The following is a 26,221-nucleotide window of genomic DNA, read 5'->3' as shown; positions in this document are numbered from 1 at the left end:
GGGAGGGGTGTGGTGGTGTGACCACTCTGACTTCCCTTGACAGCATCAATAGTGGGAGGTGCACGCTGTTCCCAGCACTATATACACCCCTCCCAGACCCAGCACATACCGTTCCCAGCCCTCCAGGAAAGGCTGCTTGAGTCTGGTCCAGCTAAGCCAGGGTTGATGGCCCTTGGGTAGAGATGAGATTGTTTACCTGATACCTTGATGGCAGATACCTGCTCCCCCCAGCTCTGATCCCACTGTGGGTGGCAATCACTGTGTTCAGTAGGCATGGATGCTCATCCCCTCTCTATCCCCCACACACTCCCAAGGGAGCCCATACCTCCTCCAGTGTGAGGACATGTCCCCTAAGAGCTCAAGACCCCAGTCTAGTGGTCCTGAGATGCCCAGAGCCATCTTGGAGTCTGGGTCCAGGGCCTGTATTCCAGGGTTGTATCTCCCTCCTAGCAGAGGCTTCTTACCTAACTGGGTACCCTGGAAAGCAGCCAGTCACCTGACTTCTGGCTTTCAGACCTTTCTGCCTAGGAGTTCTGGTTTTGCTTTGCTGTCTGACTCCTTGTACTCTGAGGATGCTCCTGGACTCTGGGCCCCTCCCCACTTTGCTCTTTTTGGCAACAGCAGTCTTGGACTCAGACTTGGGTGCTGGCTACTCGTGCTCCCTCTAGTGAGGCCATCAGGTAGCTAGCTGACAAGGCTGGACAGATAGGCACAGTACTGAGGGCTGCAATCTACTGTCTTTGGAGGTATGTATGTCAGCATCCTGGCCTCTGGGGATACCGTGGTGCCAAATCTAGAGCCATGCCACCCCCAAGGATTCTATTGAGAGATAGGGCACACTCAGGAGACTGGCACATTGGTGCCGCAACAGCAGACAGAGGCAGCGTTTGGGGTAAGCATCCACCGTCTGGGTTGAGATCAGGCTTTTGGGTAGACGTGGTCTGTAGATGTGCTGGCTCACATGGTCATCACCCAGCTGGGTTCCCTCCAGTCTCCATAGCTGACTCTCTCCTTCTTCTGGGTAGAGCTCATGGAAGTAAAGGCCAGATCCTCTTCCCCTGGGGTAGGTGGGGGAATGAGATGAGATGAGATATAGGTTCTCCTGGGCTAGGTAGAACTTGCACTCAGAGGCAGCCATGGTGGCTGGGTCATGGGCTCACCTCTTCTTTTCTATGGGCTCACGAGGGAGACCCACCATAGCCTCAGAAGACCCTTCGTGGAGCACTTCCTCCCAGCTGTCCCACATCCCAGGGACACGCTGTGTCCCTTCTCGGGCTCCTAAGTCCCCTCAGCCACACATATCAACCTGGAGAGTTCCCTTTCCTTGGGCCCTCTAGGGGACAGCAGAAGGTGCTGAGCCCTCATTGCGTTTCCTTGGTCTTCCAGCCTCCATGTGACTCCCGAGGCTGGATACACAGCTGCTGCTCTCTCAGCAGAGAGCTCGGTCCCTGCTTCTCTGAGGTGGCCAGTCAAGGCCCAGCTCTAATGTCCCCCACTGCTGTGTAGGCTACTGGCATTCCTCTTGGAATCTATACAGGCAAGGGATACCATGTGTTGTTTATGGCATCTGGTCGGGCATCCCTCCGCCTCCCCTGATTGGTCAGATTCTAAAAGTGGAGAGCAAGGACAGAGACGCTCTTCACACCTCAAACTGGGAAAGGAGGAAGTGGACAATGAAGCTGCTTACTGCTTAAGAGGAAGGCTGGAGCTCTGTTGTGTGACTCCACACATGGCACCACATTCCCGGGCTGTCCCCTGTCTCCCCTCACTGTCTCAGGTCTGCAGGCAGCATTTTCCTCCCGTACCTGTACCACACACCTGTCCCCCAAGGCAGGGACTGCGGATGACTGTAAAGAAGTGGCCTGGCTCACAGGTCCAGGAAGGCAAGCTTGACTGTGGAGGGGACAGGTAACTAAGCTGGGACAGGACTCTATGATGGGGGAACCTTATGCACAGGAGGCTGTGGGCTGTGGGGACTGGACAACAGCTATTGGAGAAGTCAAAGCAGTCGGCCACAGGCACACAGGGCCTCATGTGTGCCATCTTGCTGTAGGCAGGAGGCAGAGCTGTGGGGGCATGTCAGGTGTGATGATGAAGTTTCAGATAAGGTGCATTGGGTCACAGTCCCTCTAGAGGGAGTGAAGGGGTCCTATTGGGGCCCAGCACCTTCTACCCAAGCCCCCTACTGTTGGCAGCTCTGATCACCTGCTGGACTGGGGAGAAAGTCATCTTGGTGGCTTATCCTTGTCCCTCCTTTGGGATCCTCTGTGAGAAGTGGGAGAAAAGGCAAGGCCTGCTCAGGCCTCAAGCTGGGAGCCAGGATATAGCCGATGACTCCTGAGGTCAGGAAGGCCATCTCACAGAGAGCTCAGAGTGGTACAGCAGCAGGGGCTTGTCTGTACCTCATGGAGGTGACCCTCACCTTGCAACCTTGGGCTTCCAAGGGGCCTCAGTGGGTTTTGAGGACATCACGCAAGTCCCTCAGACTAGGGCCTGGAATGAGGCAGAGATGTACAGTTTGGCCTCTGATGTCCCCAGCTGGGGCAGAGTCCCCTGTGCTCTGGTGTGCGGTGTGCACCACGCCCCCTGCCGGCTGCCTCAGGTTCAGCTGGGGCTCTAAGGACTCAGAGGTCTACCTTTCAGACACTGGCTACTGTGTATCGAGGCTCAAAATCCCTAAGGTACATTTTAGGGAGAGAAACAAGACGACAGGCTGTCGGCCCGCTCCTGCTCTTCCCTCCTCCTGGGAGCAGCCATGGCCACTGGTAACTTCCTGTCCATCCCCATGTCTCGGGAGTCCAACTAGACCATGCTGACTTTTTCTCTGTACAGCAGTGAGTTATCTTGGCCGGGGCCCATCCCTGGCCGGAAGCAGCCTCAGCTCTTGGCCTGGTGGGCTCTGCATGCTGCTGTAAGCCATATTCTTTTAAATGAATTGCTGTGTAAGAATGATTACTCTTTGCAGCAGGTTTTGCCTACTTCTAAAAGGAAAATCCTTGGGTGAGTTAAATCTAGCAGCTAAAGGCAGAAATAATGATTCAAAACTGGGTGGTCCTCACAGTGGGGAGTGGGTCCTGAACTTGGCCAGTGCGGCCTGAGGCGGTGTCCTTGATACAACACACTAAAAGCCCAGCTGCTGGTTTGGGAAAGCCTCTTCTTGAGATAGGCTTCAACTGGGCTCTGAGACAATGTAACCTGAGGACTTGAGTGTTGGGGACATCTTAAGGCCACATTCAGTTTAATCCAACCCCACAGCTAGGGGACAGGTTCAGCAAGATGCCCAGTCCAGGTAATCTTCAGCGGGGACTGCATAGTGGGGATTAAGCCTCCAACCATGGCTGTGCCTCCTAACTTCACTCTCTTGCCTACAGAGTACACTCAAGAGGGTCTTCCTCCTAGGATTTGAGGCCACTTCAGACAAAGTTGCATTATGGAAGGCTTGGGTCCTGTCTCAGTTAGGGTTTCTATTGCCGTGATGAAATGCCATGATCAAAAAGCAAGTTGGGGAGGAAAGGGTTTATTTGGCTTACACTTGTACATTGCTGTTCATCACTGAAGGAAGTTAGGACAGAGACTCAAACAGGGCAGGATTTTGGAATTGGGAGCTGATGCGGATGCCTGGGGAGGGGTACTGTTTATTGGCTTGCTTCCCTTGGCTGCTCAGCCTGCTTTCTTAAAGAACGCAGGGCCACCAGTCAAGGGATGGCATCACCCACAATGGGCTGGGCCCTCCCCCACCAATCACTAATTAAGAAAATACCTTACAGCGCGATCTTAATGAAGGCATTTTCTCAGATGAGCTTCCCGCCTTTCAGATAACTTCAGATTGCATGCCAAGTTGACCTAAGACTAGCCAGCGCAGGCTCATAGCAATCAGGCACAATGAGAAGGAGGAGGAGCACCGAACACGGGAGAAGTTACAAATAAGATCCCCGAGTGCCCCCTGAGGTGGTGGCTCCTAGGTTCTTACGGGGGGTTCCATTCTACCTGGGAAAGCAAGGCTAGTGTGTGGGCATCTGCAACGTTTCCAGAACCTTCAAGTGGGATCAGTTTAGCAGGGCCATGGAAAACTGGCAAGGACCTTCAGTCTAAAGTGGGATATAGAGCTGGCAGGAAAACCCTGGCGTAAGAGATAAGGGGCCGATGCGATCACTACTTCCTGCTGCAGAGAACGCATTTCCAGATGCCTAGCCACATGCCCCAGGAGCAACACTGCAACCAGAACAGAGCGTTTGAGTTGTGACCACCCCGACTATCTCATGGCTACCCTGTGCCTGCCTGCCAGTCTGCCTTCCTTAACTCTCTTTTAGTTTTTGGTTTTTTTGAGACAGGGTCTCTCTACATAGCTCCAACTTTCTTGGAACTCACTATGTAGACTAGGCTGGCCTTGGACTCACAGAGATCTACTTTCCTCTGCCTCCTGCGTGCTGGGATTAAATTAAAGGTACGTACCACCACGCCCTGTTCACCCTTGTCTTTCAGTTGACAAGTGGTGTGATGAGTTAGAAGTATCCCCAGCAGCTTGTGACTCTGGCCATGGTGCTGACTGCCGAGGCCTTGGGGATGCAAGCTGGTTGTGGTCATATCTTGTCTACCCTTATCCTGAGGATCAGATTACTTGTGAGGGATCCTGGAAATTGTGGGTGTATTTATTCACCCCAAGAATAGGACACATTGCTAAAGGAATTAGAGAGGAGAATTAGGTCACTTCTCTGTCCCTGCCCCCTCCTCCGTTCCACTGTCACCCTGTGGGCAATTGGAAAGCACAAAGCCAAGCAGTGATGGCCTGGAGCCTGTCCCAAACTCCCCAAGAAATGTAGACACCTCTTTGTTCACATTGCTTGGTTTCTCTGACAGATGGCAACAGGCTCCAAGCAAGGCTGCTCACAGCAAGCACAGCCAGGTTTGTTTTGAGATCTTTCCTGAAAAGAGACGAAGAAGGCATTCATTCACTTCAGTCAGGTCACTGATGACAGACCACAGACACCACTCCATCAAGTTTAGCTTAGTGAACCAATGAGTTTATTGGGGTTACTTACACGAGCATGGGCGACTCAAAGGCAACTATGTCACCCCGATACCCACTCCAGCATGGGTGACCACTCATTTAGAAAGCTGTATCTTTTGAGCTCCCAGCCTGCTCAGCTGACAGCTCAGCTGGTCGGAGAGTTTCCTCTCCTAGCAACTGTTTCTGTTTCAGAAATGTGGGCGGAGTCTTTTGACTTTCAAGAGGACCCTGAGACTGGTAAGTTTATTTATTGCATCCTTCCTGCCAAGTCCATGAGCAGATCTGCTGGAGGGGAGGTGGTGGGACCCAGTCCCTAACTGCAGGGCTTGGTCAGGTGTTTCCCTACTTCTGGGGTTCCTTATCAACTGAACGTTTCAGGGCTACGAGCTGCTTGGGGCCACTGTCAATTTTCGGTTTCCTTTGGTGGAGCAGTAAGTGTCCCAGCAGCTGCTGGAATTGTCCCTTAGAACTCAGAACCTCCACGGAGAGACTCAACGCAACAAGCACATTTAACTCCACCTCCAGTGGAGTCCTCCCTATTCCTGAAGGTGCTCACTAGACTTTTGCTATTGTAAAATTGCTTTTTTTGGATCTTCCCTGCATCACATCACTTCCGGCTTTAATATACCATGATCAGGCTGGAGTCCAAAGTCATTCGGAGGCATCTAGTGGTAGGGAAAGTTGGAGGTGCTCCTGGCTGCTCTGACCCTTCACTGGGAGAAGAATCTTCTGGGGATTATGGTGAGAAGGGAGTAAAACCGAGTGCTCAGGAAACTGCCCTGCCACCTGCTGGCCTGCTGGGGACCTGGCCTGTTTGCTAACACTGCTGAAGGTGGAGCAGCGTGCTGCACTCTTACGCTCCTGTAGGTGGATTCAGGCAGGACTGTGGTGCCTGGGCATAGCCATAGCAAGAACAAGATCATTTTGGTAGGTGGGGGAAACTCCTGGGTCATGCTTTCTAGTACCTTGCTCTAACCCCCAAGATGGTGGCTTCCCACGACAAGTGACCCAGGAGACCTTTCTGCTGTTCTTTCAGTACCGTGAGAAATGTGGGCTGTCACGAGCTCTTTCATCGCTGATGGCTGTGTTTTGTCTGCTGTCAGCTCATCCTATCCAAATCACCAGTCTGGCAACCCTCCATTCCCCATCATGGTGCTTTGTCTGTCTGCCAGGGCTCCTAGATACCCACAGCAGGGATGGTCCCCAGCTTCATCGAGTAGAAACGGAGTTTACTGGAAGGCTACTGAGCAGCTGTGGCTTCTTCAGGGAAGGCTGGATGATGGGCAGCCAGGAACCATCCCACATAGATTCAGGTGCTAGAGTCCGGCTTCTCAGCCTGCTGCCATCCTGCTCTCTGCCACAGCCCCTGCCTTCAGTTCGACAGGACAGGTGCACTGATTCTTCTAGAAAGGGAGACTGCGACTGTGGGGGCATGGAGCCCTTTCTGTCCTGGCACCCGTGATGAGTCTGGTGGGCACCTCACCCACAAATGTTCCTCTTTCTGCTTGTTGGCATGTGTGCCACGGATTAGGCAGTTTAAGTAACTGGTGCTTTATTCCAAATTCCAGAGTCTGGAGTCCAGGACAAAGGTGTTAGTCAGGCTGTTTCCTCTCTCCTTGTGTGTAGATAACATTTTGCTCATGATGAGCTGTCTTAACCATAACCACCTCCTCCTTTTCTTCTTCTTCTTTTTCCCAAGACAGGGTTTCTCTGTAGCTTTAGAGCCTGTCCTAGAACTAGCTCTGTAGTCCAGGCTGACCTCAAACTCACAGAGATCCACCTGCCTCTGCCTCCTGAGTGTTGGGATTAAAGGCATGCGCTACCACCACCTGACTTTAAAAGATCTGTTCCCAAGCACAGCTGCACTCCAAGGCTCAGGGTCCAGGGCTTCGGGATAGAACTTAGAAAACACAATTCTGTGACTTCCTTGGTCCTTCCAGCCTCGGTGCAGCTGTCACGGGAAAAACAGAGGTTAGGATTGAATGGAATGTTAGGGTTAAAATGGTGAGGTTGGGAACAGAGAAGCTTGTAGCTGAGCGAGAGATAGGGAACTAAACCGACCAGAGATGAGGAACAGCAAGGCTCTGGTACAGCTATTGCTGGCTCTGCTGAAGCTCCTTCCCTCGAAGAGTGTTGGAGAGGCACCCCTCAATTCTAATACATCTGATTGCAGCAAACTAAATTGTGAGTAAGATTGCCTTCTAAACTGCTGCCACTTGTTTTAGGAAAGAGACCATCCCTGAGCACCCTGTAGACAAAGGAACAGCCCTAGCTACATTTTGACAGCCGTGCTGGGGTTAGCCCTATGGTAAAGATTCAAGCTGGCCATGTAAACACGGAACAAAGCTTAGTGTAATTCACACCAGCAGACCCTGCCGAGGACTAACCAGCAATACCTGCGAGGTGGGCACATTAGCAATGTCAGTCCGAACTACTGACCACCAGGCAGACAAGGTCACTAGTTAACAAAGCAAGTTAAAGGTGAACAGGGGTCTTCCCAATGTGGCTACTCCCCTGAATGTTGTCTACCTGGTTCAGTCAGGAGGACAGGCATGAAGCACATGGGCTTTCTATCATTCAGAGAATTATCCAGTCTTAAAAAAATAATTGCTTCGGTCTTTGTCCAGTGTCTATCACAGACCCGTAAAAAGCCCCAGGCAAACAGTTCTATGGGTTTCCTCCTCTCTAGGGCCCCTCTGGAGCTGTGCTTGTTTTCTAGAGCATATTTAAAAAAAAAGAAGATTGACGTTCATCAGCTGTGCATTTGGCTTGGGAAATTAGAGAAGGAGCAATGCCATTCAAAGCAGGAGAAAAAATGGAGACAGAAGACCACTGCAAAACTTAACAAAGTGGGGGGCAGCTGTATGTGGGGAGAGCCCCAAACTGGTTCTTTGTACTAGGCAGGGCCCCTGGTTGGGGGCCTAAGCGCTCAGGGCTTGGGAGTTTGGTCATGTTGATCAGCTGGGTACCAGGGACCTGGCATCTTTCCGTTTCTCTGCACCACATCTGTGCATGTTGTCTGCATCTGTAATTGCGCTTTTGTAGGCTGCCGCTAAGCTGTCAGGGGTGGGTATGCTTCTTTGTGTGTGTTTGGGGGAGGGGCACATACTTTCCAAAGATTGCAGAAGGTCCCACATGAGGGCTCCTCACACCTCAGTGGGTCAGTAGAATCGGGAACCCATTGAATCCCCAGCTGAGGACAGAGAAGTGCCCCCGATGGCTCTAGACAGAACCCTCCCTCTGCCAGTGCCCAGGTTCTATATGTAAGGGACCCCAAGAGGGTCACACAAGTTTGCTGTTCACTAGATATGGCTGTTGTTCAATAATTAAGCCTAGAGTTCAGTCAGCTCCTTTGTTCGGGGTGGCAAGCTTAACCTCAGGCAATTCCCAGGGTTCTTGTTCAGCTCTGAGAGGCTCAGGTGGCACCAGGCACCAGACGGCTTTTCAAGGTCTGAGGAGGCACTAACTCATTAGCCCAAGTCCCAGGGAGGTTAACCGGCTCTGCCTATGGGTCAGGTCTCCTGTGATCACAGCCACCAGACCCTCTGCCCTGGAAAGGATGCAGTTGGCTGGGTGCTGTTCTTCAAGGTCCCGAGAGTGGAGCTGGAGCAGTTGTCTGGATAGAGAGAAGGAACCTGCTGTGGCCGGGAGAATGGATAGAGATAGCACTTCCAGGACAGCCAAGTGTATCCCCTTCACAGGGCACTTCCCAGTAAGGCCCTGAATCTATGGCTCCCAGATAAGGAAGGACAGGGACCCTTAGCCTTGGGGTGCATGTTCTCAGGCTGTGCTGGAGAATCGAGGCCTGGGCAGTGTCTTTCTCCCCGGTGCAGGCTATAGAGCTTGCTCTGGCAGGGAAATGCTGGCTCTTCTGCAGACACCCAGAGGTAGGCGGGCAAGGTCCAGACTGGGGACGGGAGCAGAAGGCTGTTCTCCTTCATTCCCCTTCAGTATGTCTATCTGGTCCCATTTTGGGGGGAGCTGTTGGGGACTCCCTAAGCCTGAAGATGGTCCAAACTCTGTTCTCTGGGTCCAGAGCCTCTAGGGACAGCCCACATGTGCTGTTAAGAAATACTTATGCTTGGGTTCTGCCTGGGCGTCAGCTCAGGAGGAACACTTCCTGTTCCCCAGGGAGTCCTTGATGTCTTCTCTGCCACCCAGTTTGTGCCAAGCCCTGACATAAGGAGACACAGAGTCTCAGTGTGTGTAGCCAGTGAGGGACAGGGTGCTGCCAGCCCCTGGTGTTGCTACATGGATGCTAGCACAGAAACACAGGACCCTTAAACACCAGCCTGCTGGGGTTCTCCTGCAGCATCCCTGTCTGTCCACCACCCCCTGCCCTCCTGATGGAGGCATCCTGATGCTCAGGATGGCACTCAGCTGGTGGTATGATGTTTTAGGTCATTTCTCCAGGACACTGAGTGTGGCCATCAGCCTGAGCCCTGCCCCAAGAGGCCGACTCTGACCCCAAGGCTTGACTTCAGGGCCTCCATCGTGATTTGTTATCTAATTCATGCAGAGTTTCTCTTGGCATCTAGTTTCTACCTGCCTTCTGCTCACCTCTGCTAGACTCCTGTTAGGTCCCTTTAGAACCCACTGAACTTGCTGCAGCCTCATTAATTTTTTTGTAACTGACATTCATATATGCGTGGAGGTGTGTTTACTGTGGGACACGTAATGTGTGGTCTGAGAGTGATTATTAAGTTAGCATTAGTAATTAAGACTGAAACAAATGAATCTGTGTTAGTCCCAGCCAGCTAGCAAGAGAAATCAAGGCTACTTGGTAAATTGAAGGCAACAAAGCATGACTCAGCAGAAGACCTGGGTTGGGTTCCCAGCACCCACAGCGGGGAAACTCGCAATTGCTATAACTCCAGTTCCAGGGAATCTGATGTCCACATTTGGCCTATGAGGGCTCTGGCCCCCACACAGTGCACATAAACTCATGCAGACCCATGCATGAAGATGTGCACACACACACACACACTAATTGAAAACCTAACAGAACTCATGAATTTGTTTATATTCAGTGTATTCTGGCATAAACATCATCAGATAAAGCTCATAGGAAGGAAGTGAAGATGGAATCACACTTCGGAAGAATTCAATAGGAAACACAACAACCTGAAGGAAGAGAATGAGCCCACAGGTCCAAGGTGGAGCTCCCCCAGGAAAACCATGACAGCCGTCCCAAAGGGAAAGAGCCTCGGCTCTCTTCAGTTCCCAGCACTCAAGGAACGTTAGTATCAAACACTGGGCAGCATGACAGCCACTGAAAGGAGAGAGAAACCTTCCAGTTCCCTTCGCTCCTTTCGGATCCCGGAAACAAAAGGGGGTTTCTTCCTTTTATAGCTTTCCAGGGGAACAGGGTGCTCCACACCACGTACCCAGCCTGTGTGCTGGAAGCCAGGTGGGTAGTGATAAGAGTCTAGCTATAGCTCAAGGCTGTCAGGTCTGGGGAGTGGGGAGGAGTACTCTGAGAGCTGCGAGGCCACACTCACACAGCACTGCACTTGCTTATCAACTCTGCAGAGGGAGAGGCTGCAGGGGGTGGCAGCTAAAGGGTCTGTGACCTAGCAATATCCATCTATGTTTCTAATAGTGCTTTCCTGGAACCGAGGCCCCAGCTCTTTCTAGGCCTTACCAAGCACTCAGGTGTGTGGAACTGGCTGGAGAGGCTGGAGGGGCCCAAGAATCTAAGTACACAACCCTGAGGGTGAGGCAGGAGAGATAGGATGGAGATCCAGGCAGCCTGGAAAGAAACTGTAGGCTGAGCCTATAGCCCTAAGCCAAGGCCTTCCAGGCTCCCAGGCTCCCAAGGAGCTAGAGAGAAATGGGTAGGAGGAGGTACAGAAACTTGTGAGTCCCAGGGCAGCCTCTGGCAGCAAGCCAGCCAGCCTTAGAGCACAGCAAAGGAGCCTCTGGCTGGGGGTCTGCAGACCACAGGCTCTGCTTGTCAGCAGGAGCACTAAGAAGCCACAGAAGGAAGAGCTTCTGACAGCACCTCCCACCCCATTGCAGAAGAAGGGGTCCTTTGCCCTGGGGTGTGGGAGGGCAAGGAGGGAAGCTAGTAGCTAGTAAAAGGAACAATAAGGGGATGGCAACAGGGGAGGAAGGGGTGAGAAGGGGACAGAGAAAAAGCAGCAAAAGGACAAAATGATGTGGGTGTAACTTACATGCTAATCCCTGAACACTAAGGAGCTCCTAGATATATAGGAGGAGAAGATAGAAAAAAATCAGAAATCACGAATGGACAGTTTCCAGATTCACCATGCATGTAGCTCCTAACTCCATGGATAGAAGCTCAGTATCTTCTTGATCAGGAAGCACGTCTCCCCAAGACTGGCAGCTCTGGGTGATCAGCAGGTCACCTTTGGGTTCAGAGGACTCACCGCCTGCAGGTGACACAGATACTTGCAGATGGACCGTCTTTCTGCCCACTTGAGGAACCCATTCCAAAAGCTACACCCGCACACGCAGTGGCATGCACCAAGTTCTCAGTGTAGTGACAGTTGTACCAGCTAAGGTGGGGAGCCTCCCAAGGGCCACTGCTGCACGGCTGTCCTGTGCACTGGTGCACAACCCTTCCCCCAGCATCACATGGCCCAAGAAAAGAGCACACAGGTCCTTCTTCGGGCTGTGCTGTTGCATAAAAATGTCACTGTGCTGCTGGTGGCCATGCTTGGTCTAAGGAGGGGCAATGCCAACACAAGCAACTATTTCTTGTGTTGGCAACAAGGGAATGAGATGCATCCCAGGTGAAGGGGAGACCTCAGAAGACGAGACAGGGTGGAGCATTAGGGGTGGAACCACAGGGATGGTGCATCTGCCAAGGCTCCTTGCCCAGCCAAAGTTCTGGCTTTGTAATGATATGAACATTTTTCTCATATAGTAAAAATGGTAGGTTAAAAAACAAAACCCTTTGAGCTGGGCAGAATGGTACATGCCTACGACCCCAGCTCTCAGGAGGTAATGGCAAGGAAGCAGGAGTTCACAGTTTAAAAGGGTGTCTGTGCCTATCCATGGACCAGCTCCCCCACCCCCGCCTCTCAAACAGCAGCAGTAACAAAACCCTTCGAATGGGAAAACAGCCAAGATAAGAGTGCCCAGCTGTATGTCAAGTCGGCAGGAACTTCGCAGGAAGGATAAGGAGAGAAAGGTAGCAGCCTCCGAATGTTGTTCTCTGAAGGCCCAGAGAACAAAGACAGTGTAGCAGCATCGGGGCAAGATGACCTGCAAAGCTGCGCTCGCTCGAGTTAACTCGCAGCCGTCTTGTTTGTAATAACGGCAGTGTATTTTTGAAGCCTCACAAAGCAAGCAAACAAGCGGATGTTGTGGATGATGCCTTTCCCCACAGCAGCGTTTTAAGGGAAGAGACGCAGGTTAAAAGGATGACGAATAAAACTGTTGAAGCCTTGAATTTGAAGTGATGAGCGAGCAAGTGTTTCTGGGAACAAATTGTTCATGCTTTCTGATTGTTTCTCCTTTAGGAGAGGGTGCCTGTTTCCTGATGTTCCTTGTGCTGCAGTTCTGGCGTGGTTTGTCCCCCAAAGGTTTATAATGCTCAGAGCTTTATCCAAATCTGGTGGTATGAGGAGTGGGACCTTTAAAAGGTGGGGTCTCATGAAAGTTCTTGGGGCTCACCCTCAAGGGGGAATGGATTTATGCTGTCTGGGGAGTGGGTGGATTCTCATGGAATAGGATTAATTCATGGCAGTGAGAGGGTCTGGATGAAAATTCAGCTTTCTTAGCTGACTGCCTTGCTTCCTCTCTTACCATGCAACCTCCACGGTGTGTGTGTGTGTGTGTATGCACACATGTGCCACAACATATAGAGGTCAAGTGTCTGTCCCTACCTTCCACCTTGTTTGAAATGGGGTCTTTTGTTCACACACACCAGGAACTTCTCCCTCTCCACTCCCCAGTTCCCACAAGAGTGCTGAGATCACAGCGCTACTGGGCCCAGCTGTGTGTTGGGCTCTAGGGATCCAAACTCACTCAGGTCCTCAGTCATAACAGACACTTAACCACCGAACACTTTGCCCCATCTTTTCTTTACATGCGACCCGAGTGTCAGGGCATGTGGCTGAGCACCCTCAGTGTGGGCTTCAGAGGCTCGTGTGAGAGGCAAAAACTGTGGGAAAACGTAAGACGCCAGGGCAGGAAGTAGAGGGACCATGAGGGAGTTCCCAGAGCTGAGCAACATCACAGAAAGTGCCAGGGTCCTGTGCAGCACCACACACCCACATGGCTGCAGTATAGAGCTCTCTCTCTCGCTCTCTCTCTCTCTCTCTCTCCTTCTCTCTCCAAGCCTAGCAATTGCTTAGAACATCACCTGACCTTCAAATCTGACAATCTACACCCATCTGTTGACTGGAAAGCCTGGGAAGTTCGTGTCCACACCAAGGCCTGGGGTGTAAAAGCCACAGCTGGTGTCCAGGATCTAACAACAAGCCCTACTTGTGGACATTCATTTGAGAAATTGAGCAATTGTTCCTCAGTGAGGTAAAGGAACATTGCTAGCCTGCAGTGACACACGTCAAAGAATGACACAAAATAACATACCATGTGTGGTGCCTAGGCTTTTTTTCTTTTCTTTTCTATTCTTTTTTTTTTTTTTTTTTTTTTTTTTTTTTGGTTTGTTAACAAACACAAGCTAAGGCCATCTGGAAAGAAGGAATTTTAACTGAGAAACTGTCTGTCTTTATCAAGTTGGCCTGCAGGCATATCTGCGGGGGCATTTTCTTGATTAATGATGGATGTGGGAGGGCCCAGTCCACTGGGGACAACTTATCCTTGAGGCAGATTGTCCTGGTTTATATAAGAAAGCAGGCTGAGCAAGTGATGGGAGCAAGCCAGTAAACATCACCCCTCCTTAAGTTCCTGCCCTGACTCCACTCCATGTCGGACTGTGACCAAACAGCTGTAAGCTGAAACAAACCCTTTCCTCCCCAAGTTGGATTTGGTCTGTGTTTTATCACAGAAAAGGATAGCAGACCAAGACAATCCAGATTTCCAGTCCCACCAGGGCCAGGGCAGACAACACTTAGCTACAACCCCTTCTCTTATATTTTTGTTTGTGAGCCTCGTTCTTCAAAGCTGAGCCATTTCTCTCCAGCCCCAGTACAGACTTTTCAAATTTCCTAATGGTTGCCTTGGGGAATGAGGAGAACTGTGAGTGGTCAGGAGGGAATTTGGGGTATGTGTATGACGGAAATGTCTGGTTTGTAGAGGACTTTGGGTGTCATGTGGCTGATAGAATTTGCTGTGGAATGGCTCACCCATTTCACTAAGTAAGATTTTTACCTCTGATATCACAGTGCACTGTTGACTAGCCAATGGCACACATGCGGGGGTCTCAGGGGATGATGCAGATGCCCACAGCTCCTTTGGAAGCCCTTCAAGAAGGCAGGATGGGAGAGAGGGCTGGAGAGAAGGGAGATACCTGGCAGGCTGCGGTGCTGGGCTTGTGGGGGCTGCTTGTTCAATTCTTCCAACTTCTTCTGGGCCTAAAGTCTTCCATAATAAAACACTTAGGTTGGAGGATGGACCGCTCAACCTGAGGAGGCTCCACTGGTCATGGGCACACTTATAATCCCAGCACAGGGGGAGGTGGAGACAGGAGGATCCCTGAAGCCCGTTGGCTACCAGGCTAGCCTGTTTGGTGAGCTGAAGAGGCAGCAAGGCAGCTTGGCTGCTGTGAGAGAGTCCTACATGGTAGGCGTTTAGGCCAGCAGGGATTTATTCTCATTCTCTCATGCAGTTCAAAGTTAGAGGGTAGGTTTTGTTGTTCTAGAAGGGTCTTGAAAAGAGCAAGCAAGAGCGATACTCCTGAGCCACGCTGAGCCTAGAAGGTTTCTGAATTTGTTTGTATTCGAGCTAAGCTCTCGCTCTGTAACCCAGGCTGGCCTGGAACTCATGATGTAGCCCAGGCTGGTCTTAACCTTATGGAAATCCTCCTGCTGTAGCCTTCCAAGTACTGGAGTTACAGGTGTGTGATATCATACTCAGTCAAGGCTTGAAGGTTTTGTTTTTTTTTTGAGACAGGGTTTCTCTGTAGCTTTTGGTTCCTGTCCTGGAACTAGCTCTTGTAGACCAGGCTGGCCTCGAACTCACAGAGAGACTGTCTCTGCCTCCCAAGTGCTGGGATTAAAGGCGTGTGCCACTACCGCCCAGCTGAAGGCTTGAAGTTTTAAATCAAGGTGTCAGCAAGTCTCTGAGGGTCAAGAGAGGGTCTTCCCACCATCCGGGCCTAGCTGCAGGCTTGACTCGTGGTCACATGATACCCTCACTATGTATCTTTTCTTCTGGTTCCTGTTGGGGGCATGTCACTGGGAAGTTTTAGGAAACAATGATTTCTTTATGTCATGGGTATGAGCCACTGCAATAGGACCAGCTTCTGTGACTCCTCCAAGCTCAGTCTCAGGGATCCTGGCAGCACTGACCAAAGCAGCAAGTTCTGCAGCACGCATGCCTCAGCATCCCCTCGCACCTCAACCCTGCCATCTGCTCTCTTCTTTCTGGTTCTGGGACTCTTGGGTTCTGGGCTGCTAATGATGTACTAAATGGAACCTTGGCGCTGTCCCTGGTTCTGACTGGCAACTCCATCTTAACAATCCTTTACATAAGAAAAGAGATCTAGGAGTAGGAGAGTCGGCTCAACAGTTGAGAGCACTTGTTGGTTTTGTAGGGAACTGGGGTTCGAGTTCCATCACCCACTTGGTGTCCCACAGTCATCAGTAGTTTCAGGGAATCTGATGTCCTCTTCTTACCTCCATGGGCGGAGTGGAGACAGGACAATCTCTGAAGTGCACTGGCTACGAGGCCAGGCTCTTTGGTGAGCTCCAGAGAGGTCTCAAAAATCAGTGTACTCTCTCTCCCTCCCTCTCTCTCTTTCCTTGGCTGGCTTGGAACTTTCTATGCAGACCCAGCTGGCTTGGAGCTCACAGAGATCCACCCACATCTGCCTCCTGAGTTCTGGGATTAAAGGTGTGTCCCACCATGTCCAGCCAAGATGGACAGTTTCTGATGAACCACACCCAGGTTGACCACTGACCTTCACAAACATGAACAATCAGTGCACCCCCCACACGAACATATACACACAACTGCAGATACACACCAAGAGTAAATAGGTAACTAAACAAACACTGGGCCGTGAACACACAATCCTTTGTATGGTACTTAGCAGAGTGTCCCTGGCAGGGTCAAGGCCCACTGTCCTTGCTAGTCCATGGCCCTAGGGGCAGCAGTATGGGCCAGGTTAGGTTGGAAGAGGGTAGTCAAAGCCCACTCCCTAAGGGAGGCTGCCCAGGCTACAGGGGCCAGGTCACACCTTGGCAATTCATTTTTCATTTTTTTTTTTTCAAAAAAACCCTCCCCCCTTTTTTCCGCTGCTAATCATGGCTACCATTGTTATTGCCTGCAAAAATCCTGATAGGGAAAACCAACAGACCGCAAGCATCAGGAGGAAGTCAAAGCAGCCTAGAAACCAGGTTGGGAATCTCGTCTCCCTGGCAACCAAGTCCAGCCTGGGGAGAGCAGGTCTCAGGCTCTCCATTTTCCGTGCTCCCGAGGGGCCACCCCTCCCCTCCTCACACATTATTCTTTCTCCCTTCTAGCTTCCTCCTGTACCCTGCCCCCACCCCAGCTCCTGCGTAAGCTAGTCCTTATCCACCTGTGTTTCCCCGTGTGGCAGGCAGATTGCCTTCAAATGCAGGGGCTTAAAACAGCAAATTCGTTTCTTCTTGCTGCCTCTGCAGGAATCCAGGTGCTTTGCTGGGGACTCTAAACTGGGATCTCATGACAGGCTGGGGCTTCTGGCCCACCTGAAAGCTTGGATGAGGGGGGTCTACTCCCAAACCCATTCGTGGGGTATTGACAGGCTCCACCCTTGTCACTTAACGCCTTTTCACAAGGTGGCTATACCAGGACTGACTGGGGCCATGTAAGTGCTGAGAGAACCAAGACAGAGCCATAGTCTTTGTGATTCGCTCTTGAAGGTGCTGTCTTTGTTAAAATGCAAGTTCATTTAGCTTGGGCCTAGGGAGGGGGTGAGTGACATCACAGGATGCCAGAGGGTGGTGCCTGGCTGGGGTCTTCCCTGCAAGCCCATTTCACTACCTCTCCTTGATACTGATATTTGGGGCCACAGGGACTTCCTACATGTCTAAACAGAAGTCTGTCAGAGGGTTTCATCTTGGGAATGGACTGGAAGTGCTCAGGAAAGACCCCCATGCCATGGTGGACCCCTCACAGCCTGTATGGAACTCCAGGGTCAACAGAAGTCAGCCTTATGCTAGGACAAGCAGAAATACTGTCCTGTCCCCTGCCTCATGAAGGCTAGCATGGAATAAGAAATGGATGAGTCAAAAGTGGTTGAAGATGGCCAGATCTGGGCGCTGTCCTGCCTTAACCCATTCTTCGACCTCATGGCTTTCTGCAGTGCACAGCCTGAGCCACCCTCTGCTTCTTCCCATCTCTTTGTTTCCCCTCAGGGAAATTTGCCCACATTCTTAGCTACATCCTTGGTGTTCTCTACCGCACACACAACAGCCCAGGCTGCCTTCCTGTTGACCTGGCTAGCCCAGTCTGCCTTCTTCCCCAGCACAGGAGCCCCACAGACAGGAAGCATCATGCTGGCAGAGAGGTCCTGAATGAGGACCAGCTGATGGAAGGTACTGAGGGCAAGGCTATACTTGCTGGGTGCTCCTATATCTTAAAGCAGCCCTTAGCAATCCCATCCCTGCTAGTTGCTTTTTGTGACCAGGGAAGGCCAGAATGGACTACAGGGGCCCCTGATCATCATCCATCACTGGTGTCCTACACTGCTCAGGATTCTCCAGAGACTGAATGGGTGTGTGAATATGCAGGGTTATTTTAAGGAGGGGGTTCACATGATTGTGGGGATTGACAGTTCTAACCCCTGCAGGTGGGTCAACAGGCAAGAGCCCAGAGCAACCATGCCCAAAGCTAGAACCGACAGGATTCCTACCTGTTCAGGCACCCTGAAGCTTCCCTTCTATTTAGACCTCCAGCTGATTAGAAGTGACCTACCCACACTATGGAGTACTGTTTACTTAATCAAGATTCTTTTTAAAAGTTGTTTTTATTGAACTATATGTTTTTCTCCCCTCCCCTCCCTTCTGCTACCCTCCCCCTTCTACTCAGGAAATCTTGTCTTTTTCTACTTCCCATGTAGATTAGATCCATGTATGTCTCTCTTAGGATCCTCTTTGTTGTCTAGGTTCTCTGGGATTGTGAATGTTAGACTGGTTTTCTTTGCTTTATATCTAAAAAGTGCATGAGTACATATGATATTTGTCTTTCTGGGTCTGGGTTACCTCACTTAATATGATGTTTTCTAGAGCTATCCATTGTCTGCAAATCTCAAGATATCATTTTTTTCCACTCTGTAGTACTCCATTGTGTAAATGTACCACATTTTCCTCATCCATTCTTTGGTCAAGGGGTATCTACATTGTTTCCAGGCTCTGGTTATGACAAACAATGCTGCTATGAACATAGTTGAGCACATGTCCTTGTGGTATGTACTTAATAAAGATTTAAATGTTAATCTATGCTCTAGAGAGATGGGTCAGTGAGTAAAGGTTCCTGCTGCTAAGCCTTAAATTCAAGCTCTAGGACCCACATGATGGAAGGGGAGAACTGACTCCTATATGTTATCTTTTGACCTCTGACATCTGCCCTGCCTATATAGCAATTTTTTCCTAGATAAGCCTCCACCATGGAGGAAAGCTGGTCAAGACACAGGACTCAGGATGTTGTAAAGGGAGAGGAAACTGTCGATCCTGTAGCGAAGTTCTTTAAATTCGGGAAATAAAAAACAACAAGGCCTCAGGAAGTTCCTGAAACCAACTAGACTCACTAGGGCCCTTACCTAGCAAATGTATATAAGCAGCGAGGGCCACTGGGACCATTCTGAGACCAACCAAGCCACCTGAGAGAGACAGAGAGCAGCTGAGCTGCCCGAGAGAGACACTCTCCAACCTGTGGCTCTGCGTGCAGGTTGTGCAGTGTGCCCTTGGTTTTTAGCCTTCCTGAACTTATCGCTTATCCTAGGATGGGCTTTTGGCCATCCAGCTGTCTTTGAGTCATTTCTGTTCTGCAAGGAGTCCCCATATTCACTGAAATGACTAAAATCTGTTGCTTCAGCAAGTTGGACTTTGGTGGTATCTTGCTTGGTCTGCTGTGGTTCCCTATCTGGGGTGACAGATAACTGCTCCTATGTCCCCTGTAATAATGTTATACAACACACCCACAGTCATAGTGCATCCCCCAAATATAAATAAATAAGTATAATGTAATTAAGGTTAACCTGGCTGGGTCAGGTGGCACTCATCTGGGCCACCTAGTGACTTAAGATTAGCATGGGCTACATAGTGAGACCCTAGGAATAAATGAAAGAAGAGAAAGGAAACAATTGCTTGCTAAATGTTAATCTTATCCAAAAAAATCCTCAAAGATACACCCAGAATAATGTTTGACTTATCATCTGAGTACCATGGGCTAGCAAGATATCACATAAAATTAGTTATATACTCTCCAACAGGAATTTTCTCACTTACAGTCCTCAGGGCACAGCACAGTCCATGCCCTATACTGTGGACCCAAAACTATGAAGGGTTCTGATATCTCGCCTCCCATGCCATCTCCCTGTTGATTCCCAGGCTCTCTGTCTTTCCACCCCACCCTCATCTTGCCTTCCTTCCAGCCCTGCATCCATAGCATCTTTCCACTTCCAGCCTTTTCATGTGCTGCCTGCCCCACGTGTGGTCCCTTCATTGAGAGCTGCCCTTGGTTGCCCTGGAAACCTTCCTCTGCATCCTGAGCATCTAAAGGAGTCTAAAGTTCACCGCTCACTTAGCTGCTTCTTAACAATGCAGGGTCTTGGATTCCCCACCCCAGAGCAGCCTCCTGTCTGACACGTGCTGGAGCTGTCTAGAAGCCACATGGCCGATGTCTTTGTTTGTATAAGATGACTTAGATTTCTCTTCTTGTATGCCAGTTCTCTGCTCACTCTTGTATCTAGGTCTCCTTTTACCACCATGCTCCTTCTTAAAGTATCTTTTTACACGATTATTTAGTGAAGGGTGGTTAATGGTAAAACTCTGAATTTTATCTGACAAATGTTTATTTAAACTATAAGATAGCCTTCCAGTTGTGGTAGGGCATGCTTATAATCTCAGCCTTTGGAAAAGACAGAGGTATCGGGGATCAGGAGTTCAGGGCCAGTCTGGGCTATATAGCAAGTTCAAAGCCAGACTGAATTACATGAGAGCCTATCTCTAAAAAATAACACCCCCAAATATCCTACAACAAACACAAAATAATCAATCAAAAACTTCAAGTTAGGGTACCAGCTTTCTTGTTGTTCTGACAGAAACACCTCTATAATCGATTAAAGGAGGGAGGATACACTATGGCTCCCTGTCTCAGAGGTGTCTGTCTATGTCCTTAGCACCAGGCTTTGGGCAGGACTTCACGGCAGGAACATTTGATAGAGAGACTGTTCTAACTTCTTGGCCTACAGGAAGCCAAGAGACAGAAAGGGCCAGGGTCAGCTCCCCAGGACCTACCACCAGTCCTCATTGCTCCATCCCCATCCCCTAAAGTTTCCAGGACAATCCCCTATAGTGCTACCCGCTGGAGACAGGCACTTGGGGGGGGGGTAACCTTTATCACCAAACGTAACAGTGTAGAGGCACCCACCTGGCGCCTCAGAACTCCAGAGGGCGAGGTGGGAGGATAGTGGGTTAGAGGTCAGCTTGAGCTACCCAGCATGACCATGAAACAAGAAAGCAAAACCAAGGGAAGTGTTACATTTGATTAATAGTTGTATTTTAGAGGTACCAGGGAACCTTTAGATACACAATACATTGTAGAATAATTAAAGGAAGCCAATCAACTTTTCATCTTCTCAAGTTTTCAGTGAAGACATTTAAAATATCTTACTAATTTAAAAAATACATTGTATTAACTATTTCCCTGGACTGTGTAACAGATCTTAATGACTTACCCTCCTGTCTAAGGGACACTGTGTCTCCTGGTGCCTAGCACCTGGTCTTCGCCATTCTATCTCTGCTTCTCAAATGAGATCCTGCACACATTCCCCTCCTCAGCATCCTGCCAACACTTGTGGTACCCATCTTTCTTGTAATCATCATTCTAATTGATGTCAGGTCACATTTCATTATGGCCTGATAAGCGTTTCCCTGGTAACCAGTGATGTTCAGTATTTTTCTGCAAACCTGGAAACTGCCTGGATGCCTTCTTTTGAGCAGTGCCTACTTAGAGTCTTTGTCGATTTTCAGTCAGGCTCTTTGATTTCTTGCTATTAAACTGTTCTTTAAACTTTTGGTTAGCTGAAAAATTTGTTTTGCACTTAATTTTGGAAAACGGTGCACAAAAGTCTGAGTTAGGAAGGTTTTTTTTTTTTTCCCCTGAGCACTATAAAGATACTATTTCATTCTCTTTGGTTTTAATTGTCCTGCCACCAGATTCATTAGAACTATTGCCTTCATTTTTTAGATTTTCCTGTCTTGGGTGGTCTGCAATTTCACTATGCTGTGCTTAGATAAACTGCCATTTGTTATTTTACTTATTATACATTAGAATCTTTACCCACATTTACCTTCACCGGTTCTGACTTATTTTAAATAGAATGTCTCCAAAAACCAACTTTGAGATTTCAATTAGACTTTCCTTGGTTCTCTGCACACAATTTTTCGTAGTTCTTTATGTGTCTCAACTTGTGTTGCATTCCTGATTACTTCTGGGCAGGAGTTCTACCACTGAACTATAACCCCGGCCTTTCTTGATGATTTCTTTAGATTTGTCTTCCAGTTCATAAATTCCCTCTTCATCTGTGTTTAATTTGCTTGCCAACTCTGCTGAGTTTTTTTGTTTTCTAAGAACAACTTTGTTAAGATATAACACATTACATAACAGACAATGTATTCTTTATTAGATACATTTTGATGACTTGTAGTGTATTAACAAAGTTGCGTATCCATTACCATGATCTAATTGTGGGCATTTCATTACTACAAAATGAAATTTTAATCACCTCACTTATTAATAATGTCCCAAACCAGTCATTCTCGCTCCCTCCCTCCCCCATATTTGGCTAATCTTTTCGTCTTTGTTGGATTTTTAAATTTTGGGCATTTCACATAAATAAAATGTTTTTTTTTCTTTTTGATTTTTTTTGTTTTTGTTGTTTATTTGCCTGGTTTGTTGTTGCTGTTCCTTCTTTCTTGGTGACTGGCTTCTTTTACTGATAATACTTCCAAGGTTTCCGTTGATCTTTAATCATTTAAGTGAAGTTTCCAGGTTTTCTTTCTTTCAGATAAACTTACTGTTCAGCTTGTGGTTACAGGGTCCTTCCTTAGCATGTCTTTTTTTCTATCTTTTTCTAAAAATTGATTTTATTGAGCTATACATTTTTCTGTGCTCCCCTCCCTTCCTCTCCCATTGTCCCCCTCAGCCCTTTCCCATGGTCCCCATGATCCCAATTTACTCAGGAGCTCTTGTCTTTTTCTACTTTCCATGTAGATTAGATCCATGTATGTCTCTCCTAGGGTCCTCATTGTTGTCTAGGTTCTCTGGTATCTTTAGCACGTCTTAATAAGCACATTATCTTTGTAGTCTAAGATCTCTGTGTAACTCTTTGGTTTGATCTCCATGTAACTCCGGTTTACTAGCATTGGAGGTAAATCTAGACAGGTCATCGGCTTTTCCAAGTTGTGGTCTTGATGAATTGGGTTCACGGACCATTCACTCACCGGCCCGCAGCCTGCTCTCTGCATTTCCCAGAAAACACTTACCTAGAAGCCTCCCCAACCCCCTCTACTCTGCAAGAATCCATACTAAGGCTCATTCTCCGACCTGCACAGGTTCTGCCCAGCAGACTGGCTCTGGACTCCATTATGGTATTGACTCGTTTGAAGAGAATCGTGTACCAACTAATTCTTGCCCTCTGCACTCTCTTCATCTAGATCCTTTCTTCAAAATGTCTAGTCCCTCTCTTCGTCAGCACTCCGAACTACTCAAGTGCTCGGGATGTTTGGTCTCATTATTGGCGTGTCACCTAGGGACTGGTGCGGCACTGGACAGGAGGCTCTATGACTGTGTGTTCCCCTTACCTGTAACTTAACACTCAGACAGCAAGGCGATGTGCTCGACACTGAAGTAATGCATATGCTGTTTAGAATAAGGAGAACAGACACTATGCGCTCAAACTGACAGTCCAGGCTGCCACGTCTGGTAAGGTTCTGATATAGTCACAGTCATTTGTCTGGTGTAAGGTTCGTGGGCAGAGCAGGCAGAAACCAAGGTTCGCCTAGGGATGAAAAGGAGCAATGGTAGCTGTGGCTTACGCAGAGCCCAGGAGAGATAAAAGGTCCAGGTGGAGTGCGAGGTGTGAATCTGGCCAACCCAGACCAGGATTGTCACCTTCTGGGTGTGGGTGTGGTTGGTGACAAAAGTCCCTGGGGCTGAGTTGCTGGTGGGCATCGTGGGCGCTCTTAGGAATGGAATTGACTGGAACAATCGGAAGCAAGGTGGAGGTTGGAGAGGGAGGAGCCCCAAGGCTGGGCGTCTGAACCCCATGACCGACCACTATTTCCCTCCTTCGCTGCGTCTTTGTGCATTTCGCTTCCTTTAGCAGCCAATGCTCTTCTGAGAATCTGCAAGGCGACCACGGCCAAGCAGAGGGGGAGGATCCTCCCACGCCGGGTAGGGAGGTGGGTAGGGGTGGAGGGCAGCTGCTGCGGGAGTGGGAGGCCTAGAGGGGGCGTTGCGCGAGGGCGAAGGGCGTAAAGGCCGGGTAGGGCGACCTGCTGCTTGGCCTCCAGCCCCGGGCACCCCCGCCCCGCTCGTCTCCCCACCGCGCGCGCGGCCCCCGCCCCGGCTCCGCCCCGCCCCTCGCGCGGGGTCCGCGTCTGCGGCTGCGTTCCCCGAAAGACGAAGCTGCGCCCCGGTTCCGGTCCGCAGGGAGACCGAAGGGCATCGCTTCCCGCGCCAGGACCGCTACTGATCCCGGAGTGCTGACACCCCAGGGATGTGAGTGCGCCCCCGACCCTGAGGCCCGCACTCCACGCCCCTCTTCGCGGTGAGCGCCGAGGCGCGCGCGCAGGGACCAGGGGAGGGGACTCGGCGCGGGGTTCCCGGCCCCCCAGCCCAGGGGTGGGGACGAGGACGGGGACGCGGCGCGCACCCCTCCCCCGCCGGCAGGTAAGGTGCGCTTCCTCCTCCCGCCTTCCCTGTCCGGACGCACCTACAGCTCCCTGGGGAGAGAAGACACCTTCCTCACGCAGGTGCAGGGCGAAGGTTGTGGGGACCTCTGGGCGGCCACCTCCCTAGAGAGGGCAAATTTCTCTTCCCTGGCGGGGAGACGGTGATGGTGGATGCTCTGGGTGATGGGTTGGGGGTGGGGCATCTCAGGTTCCTGTAAGGACTCCCCCCCACTTCCCCGTGATTCCTGGGGAATGGTCGTTTCCTGGGTCCGAAAACGAAAGGGTCCTTGGTGTTGGATCCTCTGACTGAGGCTATTCCCCTCCAGGCCTGCCCCCCAGAGGACTCCTGTCTGCAGCCCCCGCTTCTCTCTCAGGCTCTCTCAGAGCATGCTGCCTGCGGCCATGAAGAGCCTCGGCCTGGCACTGCTGGCCTTGCTGCTGTGCCCCTCGCCGGGTGAGTCGGGGGCCCGCGGGGAGGGGTCCCATATGAGTGGACCACCACTCATATCTCAGCTCCAGCTACCGGGGCTCTCCCCCACCCGAAGGCATCCAGCGCCTTTCCACCGGGCTTCTGGTACTGCGAAGAGGTCCCTCGTTCTCAGAGGTCCAACGGGGTTCCTATTAAGTCGGGTGGGCCTTTCTTGTCTTGGAAACCTCCCATCTTTGAGGGTACTGTGTGGAGAAGAGGATGGGGGAGGCAGGATGTGCAGATACAGCCACAGGGTCAGCCTGGAGGCCCTTTGGTTGGGTCTTGTGGGAGTGGAACTCGTCTATGGGCATGGGTCTGCCATGACAGCTGCAGCAGGTTGGGGAAAAGGGGGTGCAGGGTCTGGCTGTCCAGGCCTGGGTTCCTCTGGTCATCCTCCTCCCCATGCCCTGCCTAGCCCATGGCCTGTGGTGCCAGGACTGCACCCTGGCCAATTCCAGCCACTGCGCCCCGAAGCAGTGTCAGCCGACCGATACCGTTTGTGCCAGCGTGCGGATTACCGACCCCAGCAGCAGTAAGACTGGACCTGGTGAGGGCACGGGGGCAACTGAAAGGTAGCTGTGGGGAGAGGTCAGAGGTGTCTTCTGAATTCCTCTTGGCTGGGACAAGAGCATGAGTTTGAGGCAAGACGATACTGGCTTGCTCCTCCGGGCTCCAAGTCCGAAACTGATCTTTAGGACCCCGGGTCCTGGGGGGAGGGACAGCGCTCAGATGGAGATGGACCTCAGCATCATGCCTTCTCCCCCCCCCCCACCAGGCAGGAAGGATCATTCTGTGAACAAGATGTGCGCGTCCTCCTGCGACTTCGTTAAGCGGCACTTTTTCTCAGACTATCTGATGGGGTTCATTAACTCTGGAATCTTAAAAGTCGACGTGGACTGCTGCGAGAAAGATCTTTGCAACGGGGCGCCAACAGTGGGGCGCAGCCCCTGGGCCCTGGCTGGGGGGCTCCTGCTCAGCCTGGGGCCTGCTCTCCTCTGGGCTCAGCCCTGAGGTCCCTCCCTCCCTCCTGCAGGGCCTTGGAGCTTGTCCCTTGAGCCTGTTGCTGCCCCGTCCCCAACCTGGCCTGGCTAGGGTTGGGACAGCAAGAGCTTGGCAACAAGGTCTGTGGCTCTCAACCTCCCTAGATGTGAGCCTTCTCCATTTCCCCACCAGCTCCATATCCCAGGCAGCTGGACATCTCCCGGAGACCAGACATCCTGGCAGGAAGCTGGGGTGGGGGGAGGGCAGGGAACAGGGACCCTCCAGGTCCCCAAGGGGAGGGAAACCAAGCCAGGGACAGCCCAACAGCCTGGCCTGAGGGGCAATAACTACAAAGAAATAAAGTCACTTCTGAGTCTTGTGCCTGGATCTGAGTCTGGGTGTTGGGGGTGGGGGAGGGTCTTGGTAGGGAGCAAGGGACAGGTGGGGGTGTGGTCAGGGGTTTGGAGTGGTGGACGTATATGCTGGGACACCTGGAGATGCCCT

General features: G+C 50.8%; 1 protein-coding gene across 12 annotated transcripts; it reads left to right on the top strand.

The window, feature by feature from the left end:
• Window positions 1–5,200: 5,200 nt before the first annotated feature.
• Ly6h (lymphocyte antigen 6 family member H) lies at window positions 5,201–26,080 on the top strand. 12 transcript variants are annotated; one of them, XM_057792763.1, is made up of 5 exons: window positions 5,201–5,245; window positions 24,026–24,143; window positions 24,594–24,721; window positions 25,152–25,283; window positions 25,512–26,075. In XM_057792763.1, the coding sequence occupies exons 1-5, from the start codon at window positions 5,203–5,205 to the stop codon at window positions 25,745–25,747; spliced, it is 657 nt and encodes a 218-aa protein (XP_057648746.1). In that variant the 5' UTR covers window positions 5,201–5,202; the 3' UTR covers window positions 25,748–26,075. The 12 variants fall into 12 exon arrangements, with proteins under 12 accessions (XP_057648746.1, XP_057648749.1, XP_057648748.1 ...); XM_057792766.1 differs by lacking the exon at window positions 5,201–5,245 and adding an exon at window positions 23,537–23,767 and having other exon boundaries at window positions 24,026–24,094; XM_057792765.1 differs by lacking the exon at window positions 5,201–5,245 and adding an exon at window positions 23,537–23,775 and having other exon boundaries at window positions 24,026–24,094.
• Window positions 26,081–26,221: the final 141 nt, after the last annotated feature.

This window comes from Chionomys nivalis, chromosome 17 (assembly GCF_950005125.1).
Source record: "Chionomys nivalis chromosome 17, mChiNiv1.1, whole genome shotgun sequence".
In the NCBI taxonomy this organism is placed as follows: domain Eukaryota; kingdom Metazoa; phylum Chordata; class Mammalia; order Rodentia; family Cricetidae; genus Chionomys; species Chionomys nivalis.
Note: the sequence above shows the minus strand (reverse complement) of the source record. Positions and strands in the feature narration are given on the sequence as shown.

What these genes read in the sequence shown, in the direction of transcription:
- Ly6h (XM_057792763.1), top strand. Translation starts at nt 5,203, where the DNA reads ATGTGGGCGGAGTCTTTTGACTTTCAAGAGGACCCTGAGACTG. An exon ending in ACTCCACGCCCCTCTTCGCG is followed by an intron (nt 24,144 to 24,593) that starts GTGAGCGCCGAG and finishes ATTCCCCTCCAG; the next exon opens with GCCTGCCCCCCAGAGGACTC. An exon ending in CAGCAGTAAGACTGGACCTG is followed by an intron (nt 25,284 to 25,511) that starts GTGAGGGCACGG and finishes CCCCCCCACCAG; the next exon opens with GCAGGAAGGATCATTCTGTG.